The sequence below is a fragment of the Sapajus apella genome, unplaced genomic scaffold (assembly GCF_009761245.1).
Source record: "Sapajus apella isolate SASKATOON/1434 unplaced genomic scaffold, GSC_monkey_1.0 scaffold83, whole genome shotgun sequence".
NCBI lineage: Eukaryota > Metazoa > Chordata > Mammalia > Primates > Cebidae > Sapajus > Sapajus apella.
This window is the reverse complement of record NW_022437023.1, coordinates 2226888-2246332: the sequence shown is the minus strand read 5'-3', so window position 1 is coordinate 2246332 and position 19445 is coordinate 2226888. Positions and strand designations below refer to the sequence as shown.

The window sequence follows — 19445 nt, the reverse complement described above, 5'->3', positions numbered from 1 at the left end:
CTGGAGTGCAGTGGCGCGAGCTCGGCTCACTGCAACCTCTGCCTCCCGGGTTCAAGCAATGCTCCTGCCTCAGCCTCCCAAGTAGCTGGGACTACAGGCGCGTGCCACCAAGCCCAACTAATTTTTTTTTTTTTTTTTTTTTTTTAGTAGAGACGGGGTTTCACCATGTTGGTCAAGATGGTCTCGATCTCTTGACCTCTTGATCTGCCCGCCTCACCCTCCCAAAGTGCTGGGATTACAGGTGTGAGCCACTGTGCCTGGCCTTTATAGGGCTATTATAAAAATTCAGTGGACTAGGCCAGGCGCGGTGGCTCAAGCCTGTAATCCCAGTACTTAGGGAGGCCGAGGCGGGTGGATCACGAGGTCAAGAGATCGAAACCATCCTGGTCAACATGGTGAAACCCCGTCTCTACTAAAAATACAAAAAATTAGCTGGGCATGGTGGTGCGTGCCTGTAATCCCAGCTACTCAGGAGGCTGAGGCAGGAGAATTGCCTGAACCCAGGAGGCGGAGGTTGCGGTGAGCCGAGATCGCGCCATTGCACTCCAGCCTGGGTAACAAGAGTGAAACTCCGTCTCAAAAAAAAAAAAAAAAAAAAAAATTCAGTGGACTAATATTGTAAGTACTTAGGACTGTGTCTTGTCAGGCACAGAAGGCACTCAGTAAATGTTGGCTAGTATTATTATACAATTCAACCCTTTGGGTTTTCCTCTCCTTCCTTGCTGTCTATCCTAGCAGGTACTAGCTCATCCACAGGCACTGCTTAGAGATCCACTTAACATAATTCACTTAGACAAAAGCTCTAAATGCACTGATCTTCATACCATGGTCTCTAAACCACAAAGAGTTCCAGGAAAGACTTCTCTTAGACTCAATTATCTTTCCTAAAACCACAAAGCACTCATGGGAAAATCCATGCTTTTCTACTCTTCTCACTGTGCATTTCTGTTTCTCTTTACTCCCTCCTGTACCTCCAGTGCTTAATACAGAGCCCAGCACACAGAAAGGGCTCAAAAGATATTTGTTGAATGGATGAAATTCTTCCTTCTCTATTATTCTGGCAGATATTGGTAGGGTACAAGAAAGAAGTCCAAAGCCACAGCTTTTCTATTAACAAGATATTGGGTATCTATGAGCTGATCCACTCTAAAGCGTCAGGTTCCTCAGTTTTCTCAGCTATAAACTGGGGATACAAATGTCTGAGGCTACCCTACCACTGCTGTGGGGATCGAATCAAACAAAAAAATTACATGAAAGCCCACTGAAAAGAACATTATACCTATGCCAAGTATTATTATCCTGATATAGCATATTTGTATCAAGCTGGGTATGGTGGCACATGTCTATAATCCCAGCTACTCAGGAAGCTGAGGCAGGAGGACTGCAAAGCCCAGTAGTTCAAGACCAGCCTGGCTAACACAGTAAGACCTGTCTTGAAGGGAAAAAAAAAAAAAAAAAAAGTGAAACAGTAAAAAAAGAGATAATCTGATTCTAAGAAGCAATAAATATTGACTTGAAAACTTCCCACTAAATAGGCCATTCTATGCATTCTCTTGGACTATATGGTGCTTCCCAATCTAGAAATGCACACAGTGAGAGGACTTAAACCCAGTGATCAGAACTAGAAGGAGATGGGATGAGTGAAGGAGGCACAGAACCACTCACTTGGTTGGGGGCAGGGACAACATCTTGTGCATGGTGGAGGTCATTCGATCTCTGCCCAAACTGAAGGCATCCTTAGTCAGGGACACAGCTTCCTTGGTGAGGTCCATGGTGGCATGTAGAGCCTCCTTGGTGGCATCCTTGGTCATATGAATAGCACTTGACAATTCTCCCTCAATGTCCTTCAAGGGGATGAGCTCGCCCTGTCCATCCACAGCAGTCTCCCTGCCAGCCGGGGGCTTCAATACAGCTGGCGAGCTGGAGGCTTGGGTTCTGCTCAGTTTCTTGGCCTGTAGGGACTCAACTGCCTCATGGCCCTTCCCTGCTAGCTGCTGGGCAAGTGGACCTGAGTCCTGCAGTTCTCCATTGCTATGTGGCCTCTCCTGGGATGCATCCAGATTTTCAGTGCTACTTTCCTCCAGGACCTTCTCAGGGCTTGCTGGGCCCTGGTCTGATGAGGCGTCAGACTTCAGTTCCTGATCCTCTGAAGGCGACAGCTCTGAATCTACAAGGCTAGTGCTATCTGAGCCTGCAGAGTCAGCATCGTCAGCACTGGGGGAAGGATGCATAAGCAGAGCCACCTCAGCACTGGGAAAGAGAACTCCAATGCAAGCTGTCTGGTCCTGCAAGGGTGACCCAGTCATTGACTCTGTATCCTTAGTCAGCTGCTCTTGAAGCCTCTGCAGCACCTCCTTCAGGCGAAGCAGAGCCAAGTACTGGTAGTGGTCAAGCCTCACAAGGACAGGGGCTGGGGAATGTACAAGTATATGAACATCTGCTACATCCTCCAGCTCTGTCAGAGGCTCTTTGCTGTCCATACCACTATTGCCTTCTCTCAGAATTTCCATGACTTCTGTAAGGCCTGATAAGCTTTTCAAGTCATGCTCAGTCTTTGACCTCTGATGGGGCATAGAGTCAGGGGCAAGAGCCTCAGACTGCACAGGACTTCCAAAGCTGGCTGACGGTTTCAGCCTCCCCTCTGAGGCCAAAAGGAGCTTCCGTGCCTGGGCTTGCTGCCAGCGGAGGGGTAGGCAAGCCCAAATGGACAGGGGGAAAGGGGCTACAAAATTCAAGGTATGGCCTTTAAAGTTTTCGGTTCCCTCAAAGTCCAAGGAGATCTGGGTAAAGTGGACAGACCAGAGATCCTGGGAAGCCTTAGATCTCTGGGGAGGGAGGGTATTAGGCTGAGGCAGGCAGGAATCCATCTGAAAGGCATGATGTAAAAAAAGCATGTGCAGAAGGCTAAAGCCACCTGGAACCTTAGGAAAGTGATCATAATTGGAATGAAAGAACTCAGCAGCAGCAAAACCCCGGAAGAGGTTCTGGAGGTCTGAACAACTACAATGTGGGGCATGACGTGTATTGGTGGCAATCATGCCTGATGCAGAGAAGACAAGGGCCTGGGGACGATGCAATTCTGCCCGCTCTCTCTTTTCCAGTGGAAAGCTCACCTTCAACAAAGAAAATGAAATACAATTCAGAATGGTCATCTGAGTATCTCAGCATCCCACCATTAAACACATGTAAAACATCACTTGGGCTGTGAAAACTATTTCCTTAATTTCACAAAATAGGCAGAGCAGAATCATAGATTATATCCATTGGAAAAATGCAACTGTGGCTACCAACAGGGGACAAAAGTCACACTCTCCCCTCACCTTCAACCAGAAGGCATCTAGTCGGATGTCCAGATGTTCATCTCTCTGGCTTGAATCTTCCAGCTTGTAGATAGCTTTGAACTGCTCCAAGCTGCGGTATAAATCCAGGCAAAAGAGGTTTCCCCAGAGCAAACTGACAGGATCCATAGTAAATGTCAGACTATTTAACTGAATGTAGAGATTAGGACAAGGAACTGAAAAGCAGAGGGAAGAAAAGAAACATCCTGTAAAAAGCAATAGCTAGACTCTTACCACCTAATATTAACTCTATTATCAACAAAGCAAAGGTACACATTTATACAGGGCAGAGTGTTTAACAAAAGTGCGCTAAATTAACTCAAACACTGAAAAACTCCTAACAACAAATAAAAATATAAGTAGTGGTCCCAAGGCTGACAAATGGGAAAAGCATGAGCTAGACAGAAGAAATAGCCAGCCTAGATGCTCACCTGGAAGCTCCTGATTATCTGGGAAGTAATACTCTGTGAATTCAATATGAATGGCAGAGACCTGTGTGGGCAGGTTGTGACGTTTCCGACTGCAGGAAAGGAGGGTAGATGGCTTCTTACTTGGCTGACCAGCTGTGGAAACCTAAGCAATCACAACTTACTGTTAGTACCAACAATCACACCTAGAACAGACCTCCATTTCCACTCAGGAAGCATAAAACCTCTACTATCCCTCTAAAGTCTGTCACAGGGAACACAGTGTCTTTCACACATATTTCAGGCATTCTCACATCTGCCTCGTATGATCCACGAGTTAGTTTTTTCAGCAGGAGGTTCAAAGCAGAGCATTCACAGGAAAACTGGGGGAAATCCCAAGTCCTGATCTCACCAGCCAAACTATTAATCTTCCTAGAAGTGAGGCAAATAGTCCCAAAATTCCAAAACTTTGTTCACACTGTTCCAGTTGCCTTCCAAGTAAATTGCTCCACCTCTTTCCAACCATGTTTCCCCATGTCCTCACCTGGTGGATGTCCAGGTCATCCACCCGTACCACCATGCAGCTAGAGCGTAAGCGGTTCCATGCTGGAGGCCGAAAGGCAGCCTGTCTGCCCTGAGAGGGGCTTCTCTCAAGAGGGTTCTTTCGAGGACTGGAAAGAGAATCTAAATAAAAATAATGTGGGAAAAAGAATAAAATACATTCAACTCTCATTATTAATAGAATAAGGAAAGTAAAAATCCTAAGATAATTAAGCTCTATGTAGGAATGACAGCTTAACACTGTCTAGCTCCTGGATGAACTCAGAAATGATATTCTTAAGACCAAGGATAATGACAACTTCTCTTCAACATTGCAGCTATCCCTGGGGTTAAAGAAGTATCTATAAAGAAAAATGTCACTGATGTCTCTCCATTAGATACAGTTAGGGTAGTTAGCTAGTTCTTGCTTTATCACATTATTCAAAGATAAATGGCAAGAGCTAAGCAATTGGAGGCTTCAAGTTCCTCATAACCCACCTGCTTTCCTTCGAAAGGAAGAGTCTACTCCCAGGTGCCAGGGTGGTTTCAGACCCGTCTCTTCATGCCACTTCTCCATTTTGCTCTGAAATTCCATCACTAGCTTCTGGGCCCACTGGCCTCGGGTCTCCATGGCCTCACAGTGGCGTACCCAGTGTTTGCAACTGTCACCTATGCAACAAAGCAGTGAAAAGATTTTAGCCCAAGATCATGACAAATGTTCCAATTTTTCCTTTCTGTCAGTATAGTCATAGTTCAGAATCTGATTCCTCACCCACAATCCAGAAGTCTCTAGGATAAGGAAAAATTACCCAATGATAGGTTGTACATTCTTCCAGATTTCATATGTGAATTTTTTCCAAAGGCTCTCTAAAGGCAAGCTGCTGACTGCTGCCATCTTTGACTATGGACTACTGGAGAGGCTCTAACACTAGTGGAAGTGAGGGGCTGAGAGTAGAATCAAAAGTAATATCTCAGGTACTGCGTCCCCTACCCACTTCCTCTCATCACTGATAAAGAATCATCAATAGTGGAAGCTGCAAGTTTCCAGATGTCCTCTTGAAGAGAAATATTTCCAACAACCCTCTGAGCACACACTGCAATCTCTGGCAACCTCCTGTTACGTAGTCAGGGATGAATCCAGGAATCTGCCCTCAATATTTTGGGCTATGCTAGAATTGGCCCCATTCAGAATTTTCCTAACCTGCCCAGTGGAAAGGGTAATAGTCAAATCCCATCTTGCGGAAGGTAAGCTGCATGGCACCACCCATGAGTCTATTTGCAGAGACATCTATAAAAGAAAAATACAGGTTAATGACAGTGGAAGGAACAAAGAAGCCAAAACACCACCTAAAGCATGCAGAAGGCCTCTGAAGGGTCAGCTTCAAAGGTCAGCTGATAACACAGTGCAGCCAAAAGGCCACGAAGTCAGGTGATTTGAAAGGCTGAGGCCCTCTCTTGAGTTAAACAGCTAATGGACATGCTCTAAAAGATCCAAAGTAAAGTATATTCCATTGTATCTGTAAATGGTTGCCAGATTTCCAGAAAGGCAAAAGAAACTGCCAAACACAAGATTCATGAATTACAATCCTAGGTTTCCCAGACACACGCTACAGCCTTGACTATTTCTCCAATCCTAGTATTATTTTCTCTCAACACAACACACAAAGAAGCAGAAGCCAGAACCCTCCAAAACAATAACCTATATTATTTCTTTTCATATCCTAGCCTCAGAGCTAAAGCTGTGGTATTAGACAATGATTATAAACTATACATACAAAGTACCATGGAATGCTAAAAACACTATACAAACAGGGACATTATAAAATAAACACATAGAATATTAAAGATAAACAGAAATTTTTAGCAATAAGGCAAATATTACATCATGTCTACCTTGAATTTACATTTAATTCTTACTAAATGAATAAACTTTCCATGTTTCTATCATCTCTCTCCAATTAGACTAAAGAACTATAAAAGTAGAAACTATTTCTTCTACATATGTGTATCGTCTGGGTCACCCTCTTCAACTCCCAGCCTGTATCCTACTAGTATATCCAGCATAGAGCCTTGTAAGTAGGGGATGCTGAAAGATATAAGAGAGAACACCACAGAAATGAGTGAAGGAAAATACCATGGAATCCTCTAGGTATAAGCTGGCATGCCTTCAACCAGTAGGGTCATTTCCATCCAACTGACATTTTGCCATCCCAAATTCTCCTACCAAGAGACCCCTACACAGTGTTCTGTTTCTCAACTCTTCATAATCATGCCAAGTAGCCTTTTAAAATATGTTTTTCCTGATTGCCTCTCTCCACAAAATTTTAATACCACAAATATATATCTGTTCACGTACCATACGTATATATGTGCTTTAACATAAAAAGAATATGTATAAAGTATGCTCTTTATATTCATTTCTGGGTTAAGAAACACTAAATAATTTTTTAAGTTAAAAGTTAAATTATTGGCCGGGCGCGGTGGCTCAAGCCTGTAATCCCAGCACTGTGGGAGGCCGAGGCGGGTGGATCACGAGGTCAAGAGATCGAGACCATCCTGGTCAACATGGTGAAACCCCGTCTCTACTAAAAATACAAAACATTAGCTGGGCATGGTGGCGCGTGCCTGTAGTCCCAGCGACTCAGGAGGCTGGGGCAGGAGAATTGCCTGAACCCGGGAGGCAGAGGTTGCGGTGAGCTGAGATCGCGCCATTGCACTCCAGCCTGGGTAACAAGAGCGAAACTCCGTCTCAAAAAAAAAAAAAAAAAAAAAAAAAAGTTAAATTATTAAATGAAAGTTGCCAGGAAAAAAAAAGAAGTTAAATTAACATTTTTAGAAGATATTAATATTTAACTTCACAACTATATTTGCTTTTAGTTTTATTTATGTATATATTATGTCTCAAATATGCAAATTATCAATTTATATAAATACACAATAGCAATATAATCAAAATTTTAAATATTCAAAATTTTTTCAGCAAATGAAAATTAAAAATTTTTAATTTCTTAAAATTTTTTTAGTGAATATAACCTTTAACTTTTGCTTGATATAAGAAAATAACACTGTGGCTCAGGCCTGTAATCCCAGCGCTTTGGGAGGCTGAGGCAGGTGGACCCCTTGAGGTCAGGAGTTCAAGACCCTGTCTCTACTAAAAATACAAAAATTAGCTGACATGGTGGCTTGCACCTGTAATCCCATCTACTTGGGAGGCTGAGGCAGGAGAATTGCCTGAACTCAAGAGGCAGAGGTTGCAGTGAGCTGAGATCACACCATTGCACTCCAGCCTGGGTGACAGAGTGAGACTCTGTCTCAAAAAAAAGAATTTTTAGAGGAGGAGGTAGAGCAAGGTTGCCAAACACACCCTTTCAGTCATTATCCCCCAAGCAAGAACATCAAATTGAACAACTATCCAGGCTGAGCATGGTGGCTCATGCCTGTAATCCCAGCATTTTGGAAGGCTGAGGTGGGCCTAGGCAAGAGGGTAAAACCGCACTCCCACCACAAAAAAATACAAAAATTAGCTGAGTATGGTGGCACATGCCTGTAGTCCCAGTCAGGAGTCCTAGCCTCACTCAGCAGGCTGAGGCAGGAGGATGCCCTAAGCCTGCGAGTTTGCTGCAGTGAACCATGATCGCACAATTGCACTCCAGCTTGCTGGGCAATGGAGCAAGACGCTTTTGCAAAAAAACAAACAGAAAACAACTATCCACATGGGGAATCATCTTCCTAAAAACCCAAAATCAGATGAGTGATCACAGTACCCAATTTTAACATCACATTAAGGAAAGATGCACCAAAGAAGACAGAAAAGACAGTCTTGAGTTACCGACACCACCCCACCCCCAGCCTCTCGGCAGTGGTCACGTGGCAGAGACAGAATCTGTGTGCTTGGAGGAGAGACATCATAGTAATTATGCGACTTTGCATTGGAACTCAGTGCTGGCCTGTCACAGCAGAAAGCCAACACAGGGCAGAATTCTGCCAGCACCAATAGAGTATTTACATCAGCCCTAGTCAGAGAGGAATCATCCATCCTGGAGGTTTTTTTATTACCTGAGTTCTGGCTAGTCCCACCACTGCAAACTAAAGTGCTCTAGGATCCTTAAGAAATTTGAAAAGCCACAAAGATTGTTAGTTCTTGAACAAGTATTGGTGCTAGGCTGGGATCAGAGCCAATGGACTTGGGGTGCATGTGACCCTAATGAGATACTAGCTGGGATGGCCAAAACGAGTGCCTGCATCACCCCTTCCCCAACCCCATGTAGCACAGCTTGCAGCTCTGGGAGACTGCTTCCTTGTACTTGAGGAGAGGAGGGGGCAAATACAGAGGACTTGGTCTTGCAGTTTGGATACCAGCTCAACCATGGTAGAACAGGGTACCAGGCAGATTCCTGAGGCCCCCATTCTAGGCCCTAGCTCCCAGATAACATTTCTAGATAAAACAGACCCTGGGTCAGAATGGAACCCACTGCCTTGAAGGGAAGAACTCAGTCCCGGCAGGATTCATCACTTGCTGACTAAAGAGTCCTTGGGCCTTGAATAAACATCAGCAGCACCTAGACAGTATTTGCCGTGAACCTTGGTTGAGACCTAGGGCTGTGCTGGTTTCAGTTGTGACCCGGTGCATTCCCACCTGTGATGACCAAAAGGAGAGACTCCTCCTGCTTGAAGACAGAAGAGAGAAGAAAAAAGGAGACTTTGTCTTGCAGCTGGGTACCAGCTCGGCCACAGTGGGGTAGTGTACCAAGTGGGCTCCTGAGGTCCCCAATTCCAAGCCTTAGCTCCTGGATGACATCTCTGGACCTGCCCTGGGCCAGAGGGGGGCCCACTGCCCTGCAAGGAAAGACCCAGGCCTGACAGCATTCACCACAAGCTGACTGAAGAGCCCTTGGGCCTTGAGTAAACACTGGCAGTAGCCAGGCAGTGTGTGCCTGTGTGTGCCTGGGGCAGTGGTGGTCATGGAGAGAAATTCCTTCTGTATAAGGAAGGGAAGGGGAAGAGCGGGAAAGATTTTGTCTTGTGGCCTAGCTCAGCCACAGTAGAACAGAGCACTACATAGATTCCTAAGGTTCTCGGCTCCAGTCCTTTGCTCCTGGATGGCATTCTTGGATCTGCCCTGACCTAGGGGGAGCTCACCACCCTGAAGGGAAACATACATGCCTGACTAGCTTTGCCAACTGCTGACTGAAGACCTTGAGTGAGTATCAGCAGCAGCCAGGCAGTGGTCACCACAGGCCTTGGGCGAGACCCAAGGTAGTGCTGGCCTTACATCTAACCCAGCACAGTCCCAGTGGTGGTGGCCAAGGTGTCACCCTTCCCCTAGTCCCAGGCAGCTTAGCATGGAGAGACTCCGTCGTTTGGAGGAAAGTAAGAGAAGAGAATAAGAGGCTCTGCCTGGTAATACACAGAATTCTGGATCTTACCCAAGACCACCAAGGCAATACCTCTGAGTCAAAGCATTACTGGGCTTGAGGTGTCCCCTGATGCATTTATAGCTGCAGTGACCAAAAATTTAGATCACAACACTCAATTCCTTTTTAATACTTGAGAAGCCTTCACAAGAAAAATGGGTACACACAAGTCCAGACTGTGAAGACTATAATAAATACCTAACTCTTTAATGCCCAGACGTAAACGAACCTCCACAAGCAACAAGACCATCCAGGAAAACATGACCTCCCAAATGAACTAAATAAGGCCCCAGTGACCAATCCAGTGACAGAGAATTCAAAATAGCTGTTCTGAGGGAGCTCAATGAAATTTAAGATAACACTGAGAAAAAATTCAGAATCCTATACTAATCTTTTAACAAAAAGAGTAAAATAATTTCTAAAACACAAGCAGAGGATAGGCACAGTGGCTCTTGCCTATAATCCCAACACTCTGCTCCCAAAGCAAAGTAAGATGGGAGGTCAGAAGTTTAAGACCACCCTGAACAACATAATGAGAGCCTGTCTTTACAAAAAAATAAAAATACGGCCAGGGGCGGTGGCTCACGCCTTGTAATCCCAGCACTTTGGGAGGCTGAGGCAGGCAGATCACAAGGTCAAGAGATCAAGACCATCCTGGCCAACATGGTGAAACCCTGTCTCTACTAAAAATACAAAAATTAGCTGGGTGTGGTGGCTTGTGCCTGTAGTCCCAGCTACTGCGGAGGCTGAGGTAGGAGAATTGCCTGAACCCGGGAGACGGAGGTTGCAGTGAGCCGAAATCCCGCCACTGCACTCCAGCCTGGCGCCTGGCAACAAAGCAAGACTCTGTCTAAAAAAAATAAAAATAAAAATAAAAATATTAGTCAGTTGTGCTGGTACATGTCTGTAGTCCTAGCCACTCGGAAGGTCAAAGTGAGAGGATTACTTGATCCCAGGACTTTGAGGCTACAGTGAGCTATGGTTATGCCACTGTACTCCAGCCTGGGCAATGGCGTGAGAACCTGTCTCTTAAAAAAAAAATCAAGCAGAAATCCTGGAGCTGAAAAATTCAGCTGACATACTTAAGAATGCATCAGAGTCTCAAGAGCAGAATCGATCCAATATGAGAAAGAATTAGTGAGCTTGAAGACAGGCTATTTGAAAACGCATAGTCAGAGGAGACACAAGAAAAAAGAATTTGAAAATATGAAGCACACCTACAAGATCTAGAAAATAGCCTTGAAAGGTCAAATCTAAGAATTATTGGCCTTAAAGGGGAAGTAGAGAGAGACATTGGGGTAGAAAGTTTACTCAAAGGGACAATAACAGAGAATTTTCCAAGCCTACAGAAAGATGTCAATATCCAAGTACAAGAGGATTATAGAATACCAAGCAGATTTAATCCAAAGAAGACTATCTCAAGGCATTTAATAATTAAACTCCCAAAAGTTAAGGATAGAGAAAGGATTCTAAAAGCTGTAAGGGAAAAGAAACAAACAACATTCAAAGGCACTCGATATGTCTGGCAGCAGACTTCTTAGTGGAAACCTTATAGGCCAGGAGAGAGAGGCATGACATATTTAAAGTGATGAAGGAGAAAAACTTTTATCCTAGAATAGTATATCCAGGGAAAATATGCTTCAAACATGAAGGAGTAACACTTTCCCAAACAAAAAGGGCTGAGGGATTTCATTAACACCAGATGTGTCCTACAAGAAATGCTAAACGGAGTTCTTCAGTCTGAAAGAAAAGGATGCTAACGAGCAATAAGAAATCATCTGAGGGTACAAAACTCACTGGAAGTAATAATTACAGAGACAAACACAGAATATTACAACCCTGTGATTGTGGTGTAAGAACTACTTATATTTTTAATAGAAAGACTAAAAGATGAACCTATCAAAAATAATAACTACCACAACTTCTCAAGACATAGACACTACAATAGATACAAATAAAAACAACAGAAAGTTAAAAACCAGGGAGATGAAGTTAGCTTCCTCTTTGCTTGTTTGTTAGTTTGATTGTTTTTGCAATCAGTGTTAAGTTGTCATCAGCTTAAAATAATGGGGCATAAGATGTTATTTGCAGGCTTTATGGTAATTTCAAATTTTAAAATACTGGCTGGGCACAGCGGCTCACACCTGTAATCCCAACATTTTGGAAGGCCAAGGCAGGTGGATCATTTGAGGCCAGGAGTTCCAGATGAGCCTTGCCAAAATGGTGAAATCCTGTCTCTATTGAAAATACAAAAATCAGCCAGGTGCAGTGGTGCATGCCTGTAATCCCAGCTACTCAGGAGGCTGAGGAATGAGAATAACCCAGGAGGCAGAGGTTGCAGTGAGCTGAGATACACCACTGCACTCAAGCCTGGGTGACAGAGTGAGACTCTATCTCAAAAAACAAAAAGAAAAAGAAGAAACCTACAACAGATACACAAAAAAATAAAAAGCAAGAAATTAAAATGTACCACTAGAGGAAATTGCCTTCATAGAAAGGAAGACAGGAAGGAAAGTCAGAAGGAAAAGAAGATCATAAAACAAATTAAATGACAGGAACAAGTCCTTACTTATCAATAATAACATTAAATGTAGATAAACTAAACTCTTCATTCAAAAGACAAAGAATGGCTGAATGGATTAAAAAACAAAACCCAATGATCTGTTCCCTAGAAGAAACACACTTAATATACAAAGACGCAGACTGAAAAATAAATGGATGGAAAAAAATATTCCATGCAAATGAAAACTAAAAAAACAGCAGGAATAAAATAACCATACTTTTTTTTCTTTTCTTTTTTTTTTTTGGAGACAGAGTCTTGCTCTGTCACCCAGGCTAGAGTGCAGTGGCATGATCTTGGCTCACTGCAACCTCTGCCTCCTGGGTTCAAGCGATTCTCCTGCCTCTGCCTCCCAAGTAGCTGGTATTACAGGTGCCTGCCACCATGCCCAGCTAATTTTCGTATTTTTAGTAGAGAGGAGATTTTGCCATGTTGGCCAGGCTGGTCTTGAACTCCCACCCTGACGTGATTTGCCTGCCTGGGTCTCCCAAAGTGTTGGGATTACAGCTGTGAGCCACTATGCCTGGCCTTAATTTTTTTTTTTTTTTTTTTTTGAGACAGGGTCTTGCTCTGTTGCCTGGGCTGGAATGTACTGGTACAATCACGGCTCACTGCAGCCTCTACTTCCTGGGCTCAAGCCTATAATCCTAGCACTTTGAGAGGCCAAGACAGGCAGATCCCTTGGGTCCAGGAGTTCAAGGCCAGCTTGAGCAAAATGGCAAAAACCTCAACTCTACAAAAAAAATACAAAAATTAGCCAGTGTGGTAGTGCATGCCTGTAGTCTCAGCTACTTGGGAGGCTGAGGTTAGAGGATCGTCTGAGCCCAGGAGGTGGAGGATGCAGTGAGCTGAGATTGCATCAGTGCACTCCAGCCTGGGTGACAGAGTAAGACTCTCTCAAAGAAAAAAAAAAGAAAGAAAACAGTAGAAAAATTTCAGGTAAATAACCTTATAATGTATCTTAACTAGATAAGCAAGGGCAAACCAAATCCAAAATTAATAGAAAAAAATAAGTAATAAAGATTGAGCAGAAATAAATGAAACTGAAACAGAAAAAATAGAAAAGATCAAAATGAAAAGTTAGTTTTTTGAAAAGATAAACAAAATTGACAAACTTTTCCCCAGACTAAGAAAAAAGAGAGAAGACCCAAATAAATAAAAATCGGAGATGAAAAAGGAGATACTACAACCTATACCACATACATTCAAAAAATCATTAGAGACTACTATGAGCAATAAATTGGAAAACCCAGAAGAAAAGGGTAAATGCTTAGATATATACAGCCTAACAAGATCAAACCATGAAGAAATCCAAAATCTGAACTGACCAATAACAAGTAATGAGATCAAAGGTATAATAAAAAGTCTCCCAGCAAAGAAAAGCCCAGGACCCAATAGCTTCACTGCTGAATTTTACCAAACATTTAAAGAAGAACTGATACCTATCCTATTCAAACTATTCCAGAAAACAGAGGAGGAAAGATACTTCCAGAATCATTCTATGAAGCCAGTATTGCCCTAATAACAAAATCAGACAAAGACACATCAAAAAGAAAACTTCCTACATGAAAGTGTTCTTAGGAAAAAAAAGAAAAACAAAGCAGAAAACTACAGGCCAATATTCCTGATAAACACTGATGTAAAAATCCTCAAAAAAATACTAGCAAATGGAATTCAACCACACATTAAAAGACCATTTGCCTGGTTGTCTAGTGGTTAAGAAAAAATAAAAATAAAAGACCATTCATCCTGACCCACTGGGATTTATTCCAGGGATTCCAGGATGACCCAACATATGCAAATCAATCTATAAGATACAACATATCAACAGAATGAAGAACAAAAATATATGATCATTTTACCTGATACTGAAAAGGTACTTGATAAAAATTTAACATCTCTTCATGACAAAAAACTGTGTATGGAAGGAATATACCTCAACATAATAAAACATATATACAACAGACCTGTACCTATTATCATACTGAATGGGGGAAAATGGAAAGCCTTTCCTCTAAGATTTGGAACAAGATAAGGAAGCCCACTTTCACCACCATTATTCACATAGTACTGAAGTCCTAGCCAGAGCAATTGGACAACAGAAAGAATAAAGGAGTATCCAAATTGGAAAGAAAGAAGTCAAATTCTCCTTGTTTGCAGATGATATGATCCCTTATATTTGAGAAAGCCTAAAGACCACACCAAAAAACTATTAGAACTGATAAACTCAGTAAAGTTGCAGGATATAAAATCAATACACAAAAACCAGTAGCATTTCAATGTGCCAACAGCAAACAATCTGATAAAGAAATGAAGAGAGTAACTGCACTTACAATTCCTAAGTTCATAGGAATAAACTTAACCAAAGAAGTGAAAAAGCTCTACAATGAAAACTATAAAACATTGATGTAAGAAACTGAACAGGGCTGGGCACTGTGGCTCATGCTGTAATCCCAGCATTTTGGGAGGCCAAGGCAGGTGGATCACTTGAGGTCAGGAGTTTGAGATCAGCCTGGCCAACATGGTGAAACCCCCTCTCTGCTAAAAATACAAAAATTAGCTGGGTGTGGTGGTGGGTGCCTGTAATCTCAGCTACTCTGGAGGCTGAGGCAGGAGAATTGCTTGAGCCTGGGGGTTCGAAGATGCATTGAGCCAAGATTGTTGCACTGCAATCCAGCCTGGGTGACAGAGCAAGGCTGTCTCAAAAAAAAAAAAAAAAAAAAGAAAGAAAAGAAAAGAAAGGAAAGAAAAAGAGAGGAAGGAAGAAGAAATTGAAGTGGACACACAAAAAAATTAAAGATATTTCATGTGCAAGAATTAGAGAATCAATGTTGTCTATACTATCCTAGCAACATACAGATTCAATGCAATCCCTATCAAAATACCAACGACTCAGACTGGGTGAAATAGGGAGACTGCATTTCTATAAAAAATTTAAAAATTAGCTGGGCACAGTGGTGTGCACTTATAGTCCCAACTATTCGGGAGGATCACTTGAGCCCAGGAGGTTGAGGTCGCAGTGAGCCATGATTGCGCACCACTGTATTCCAGCCTGGGCAACACAGCAAGACCCTGCCTCAAAACAAAAAAGATACCAATAATATTCTTTGCAAAAATAGGAAAAATAATCATAAAATGTATATGGAACCACAAAAAAAACAGAATAGCCAAAGCCAGCTGAGCAAAGAGAACAAAACTGGAGGAATCACGTCTGACTTCAAATTATACTACAGTGCTATAGTAACCAAAACAGCATGGCATAAAAACAAACAGACCAATGAAACAAAATAGAGAACTCAGAAACAAATCCATACATCTACATCTACAGTGAACTCATAACTGACAAAGGTACTAAGAACATACATTGGGGAAAGGATGGTGTTCTCAACAAATGGTTCTGGGAAAACTGGATATCCATATGCATAAGAATGAAACTAGACCCCTATCTCTTGCCATAAAATCAAATCAAAATAGATTAAAGACTTAAGTCTAAGATCTCAAACTATGAAACTACTACAAGAAAACTCTGGAGAAACTCTCTACAACATTGGTCTGGACAAAGATTTCTTGAGTAATGCTCCCAAGATATAAGCAACCATGGCAAAAATGGACAAATGGGATGACATTAAGTTAAAAAGCCTGTGCACAGAAACAGAAGCAATTAAGAAAGTGAAGAGGCAACCCACAGAATGGGAGAAAACATCTGCAAACTATTCATCTGGCAAGGGATTAATAACCAGAATAAAGAAGAAACTTAAACAACTCAACAGGAAAAAATCTACTAATCCAATTAAAAATGGGCAAAAGATGTGAATAGACATTTCTCAAAAGAAGACATACAAATGGCAAACAGGCATATGAAAAAGTGCTCAATATTATGGATCATTAGAGGAATGAAAATCAAAACTACAATGAGGCTGAGTACAGTGGCTCATGCCTGTAATCCCAGCACTTTGGGAAGCTGAGATGGGTGATCACTTGAGACTAGGCGTTTGAGACAGTCTGGCCACCATGGTGAAATCCTGTCTCTATTAAAAATACAAAAATTAGTTTGACGTGGTCACAAGTGCCTGTAATCCCAGCTACTCAGGAGGGTGAGGCATGAGAATTGCTTGAACTCCAGAGGCAGGGGTTACAGTAAGCTGACATCTTGCCATTGCACTCCAGCCTGGGCAACAGAGCAAGACTCTGTCTCAAAAACAAAGCAAACCAAAACAAAACTACAATAAGACGTCATCTTACCCTAGTAAAAATGGCTGTTATACAAAAGACAGGCAAAAACAAATGGTGGCAAAGATGTAGAGAAAAGGGAACCCTTGTACACTGTGGATGGGCATGTAAATTAGTATATCTACTATGGCAAACAGTATGGAAGTTCCTCAAAAAACTAAAGATAGAACTACTACATGATCCAGCAATCCTACTCCTGGATATTTACCCAAAGGAAATGAAATCATTATGTTCAAGAGCTATTTGCCTTCTTATGTTTACTGCAACACTTTTCATAATAGCCAAGATTTGGAAGCAACAACCTAAGTCAACAATAGTTTATGTTTTCAAATAACTAAAAGAGTAAAATTAGAATGTTTGTAACACAAATAAATGATAAATGCTTGAGGTGATAGCCAATTTACCCTGATGTGATTATTATGTATTGTATGCCTATATGAAAATATCTCATGTATCCCATAAACATATAACCTATTACCCATAGAAACTAAAAAGAAAAAAGAAAGTAATTTTTAAACTAGATATTCAGATAGTGTGCTCGCTTCAGCAGCACATATACTAAACTTGGAAAGATACAGAGAAGATTACCATGGCCCCTGCACAAGGATGACACGCAAATTCGTGAAGTGTTCCATAAAATTTTTTTGTAATTTTATATATTAAAAAAATATTCAGGGCCGGGCGCGGTGGCTCAAGCCTGTAATCCCAGCACTTTGGGAGGCCGAGGCGGGTGGATCACGAGGTCAAGAGATCGAGACCATCCTGGTCAACATGGTGAAACCCCGTCTCTACTAAAAATACAAAAAATTAGCTGGGCATGGTGGTGCGTGCCTGTAATCCCAGCTACTTAGGAGGTTGAGGCAGGAGAATTGCCTGAACCCAGGAGGCGGAGGTTGCGGTGAGCCGAGATCGCGCCATTGCACTCCAGCCTGGGTAACAAGAGTGAAACTCCGTCTCAAAAAAAAAAAAAAAAAAAAAAAATATTCAGATAGTGTCAACATTTTTTTCAGCACTTGATTAATTTAATGATGGACTGAAAAACTTTTACAGAATTAAATAATAAAACATAAGCTATTTTCTGAATTGTACATAGACGTCTGGGCAAAATAAAAATAAAAACAACATAGGCCAGGCATTGTGGCTCACATCTCTAATCCCAACATTTTGGGAGGCCAAGGCAGGAGGATTGCTTAAGCCCAGGAGTTCAAGACTAGCCCTGATAACATAGCAAGACCTCATCTCTACAAAAAATATAAAAATTAGCCAGTCATGGTGACACATGCCTGTAGTCCCAGCTACTTGGGAGGCTAAGATGGGAGGATCATTTGACCCTGGGCAGTTGAGGCTTCAGTGTGCTATGATCATGCTACATCTCCAGCATGGGGGATAGAACAAAACCCTGTCTCAAAAATAAATAAATAAATAAAATTTTAAAATAAACTATTTTCATTTAATACTCAAAGTTCAAATCACAAAAGTACTGAGGATCGAACATAAGTAACACTAGCAAAGCAGCCAATGGCAGCCAACAGGCACTTGCAGGCCATCTTCACCATGTAGCTTTGAGATGGAGCAACTGATTGAGAGAAAGTCCTCTAATCACAGCCATCTACTTGTCATAGTTTGTAACACTGATCTTCCTCACATTTTGCGTATCTTCCATGAACTCACTGTCAATGCTGCTGCTCACATAATACCCAAGAAAACCCAATGAGATAAATTAAGTACTAAGGAATAAAATTTTGTCAGTCAGGTTATTTTTTACTTTTTTTTTTTTTTTAAATAGAGCCTCTGGGCTCAAGGAATCTTCCCATCTTGGCCTCCCTAAGTACTAGAATTAGAGGTGTGAGCCACCGTGCCTGGCTGGGTCAAACTTTAGAGAGCCACAGATGATTGTTATATCTAAGATCCCCACTGTACCCCCAAAACTTATTTTAAATTTCCAGAATAGACAAATATCAAAAATAGATTAGTGGTTGCTTAGGGCTTTAAATGGGGAATGACAGGAAATGGATAAAGGATTTTTTTTTTTTTTTTTTTTTTTTTGAGACGGAGCTTCGCTCTTGTTACCCAGGCTGGAGTGCAATGGCACGATCTCGGCTCACCGCAACCTCCGCCTCCTGGGTTCAGGCAATTCTCCCGCCTCAGCTTCCTGAGTAGCTGGGATTACAGGCACGCGCCACCATGCCCAGCTAATTTTTTGTATTTTTAGTAGGAACGGGGTTTCACCATGTTGACCAGTATGGTCTTGATCTCTTGACCTCGTGATCCACCCACCTCGGCCTCCCAAAGTGCTGGGATTACAGGCGTGAGCCACCGCGCCTGGCCAGGATTTTTTTTTTTTTTTTTTTTTTTAAGAGATGGGGTTTCTCCATGTTGGCCAGGCTGGTCTCGAACTCCTGACCTCAGGAGATCCGCCCACCTCAGCCTCCCAAAGTGCTGGGATTACAGGCGTGAGCCACTGTGCCCGGCCTGGTACAGGGTTTCTTTATGGGGAAACAAAAATGTTCTAAAATTAGATTATTGAGATGGTTATACAACCCTATGAATATACAAGAAAACACTGAGTTATATATTCTAAATGGATGAATTATATGGTATGAAATTTTATCTCAGTAAAGCTTAAAAGAAAAGAACCAATTTTCACCTCTTTGGGGTGATATCATCTCAGCTGAAAATGCATGACCTAGGCTACTGGAGGAAGAAAGGTTCTACAGCCATTCTTCCTTTGCTCGAGCTGCTTAGAGCTAAAAGAACAATAAAGTACATGGAATGAGCATATTATACTTGGGTGTAGAAGTGAAATCAAATATAATTAACAATTATCAACATATCTAATTGTAAACACATAATCATATATAAGACATAAATGATAGTGTACATAAATGACTAAAATTCTCTAGCGAGCTAGTGGTCAGAAGGTAGCCTGTCCTTAAGAAAGAGAAATACAGAAATT

At 42.0% G+C, this 19445-nt stretch overlaps 1 protein-coding gene and 1 non-coding gene across 2 annotated transcripts in view; one reads left to right on the top strand and one right to left on the bottom strand.

Moving 5' to 3' along the window:
* The window catches only part of UHRF1BP1 (UHRF1 binding protein 1), an 89055-nt gene that overhangs the window by 17690 nt on the left and 51920 nt on the right, over positions 1-19445 (bottom strand). The window contains exons 9-14 of the mRNA XM_032253470.1: positions 5487-5573; positions 4784-4954; positions 4290-4429; positions 3770-3911; positions 3321-3514; positions 1666-3113 (exon numbers count right to left, since the gene is read on the bottom strand). Of these exons, the coding sequence (XP_032109361.1) occupies positions 1666-3113; positions 3321-3514; positions 3770-3911; positions 4290-4429; positions 4784-4954; positions 5487-5573 (2182 nt within the window). The remainder of the gene's footprint in view (positions 1-1665; positions 3114-3320; positions 3515-3769; positions 3912-4289; positions 4430-4783; positions 4955-5486; positions 5574-19445) is intronic.
* LOC116533745 lies at positions 17024-17130 on the top strand. Its single transcript, XR_004261427.1, has one exon. It is a non-coding gene; the product is annotated as a U6 spliceosomal RNA (small nuclear RNA).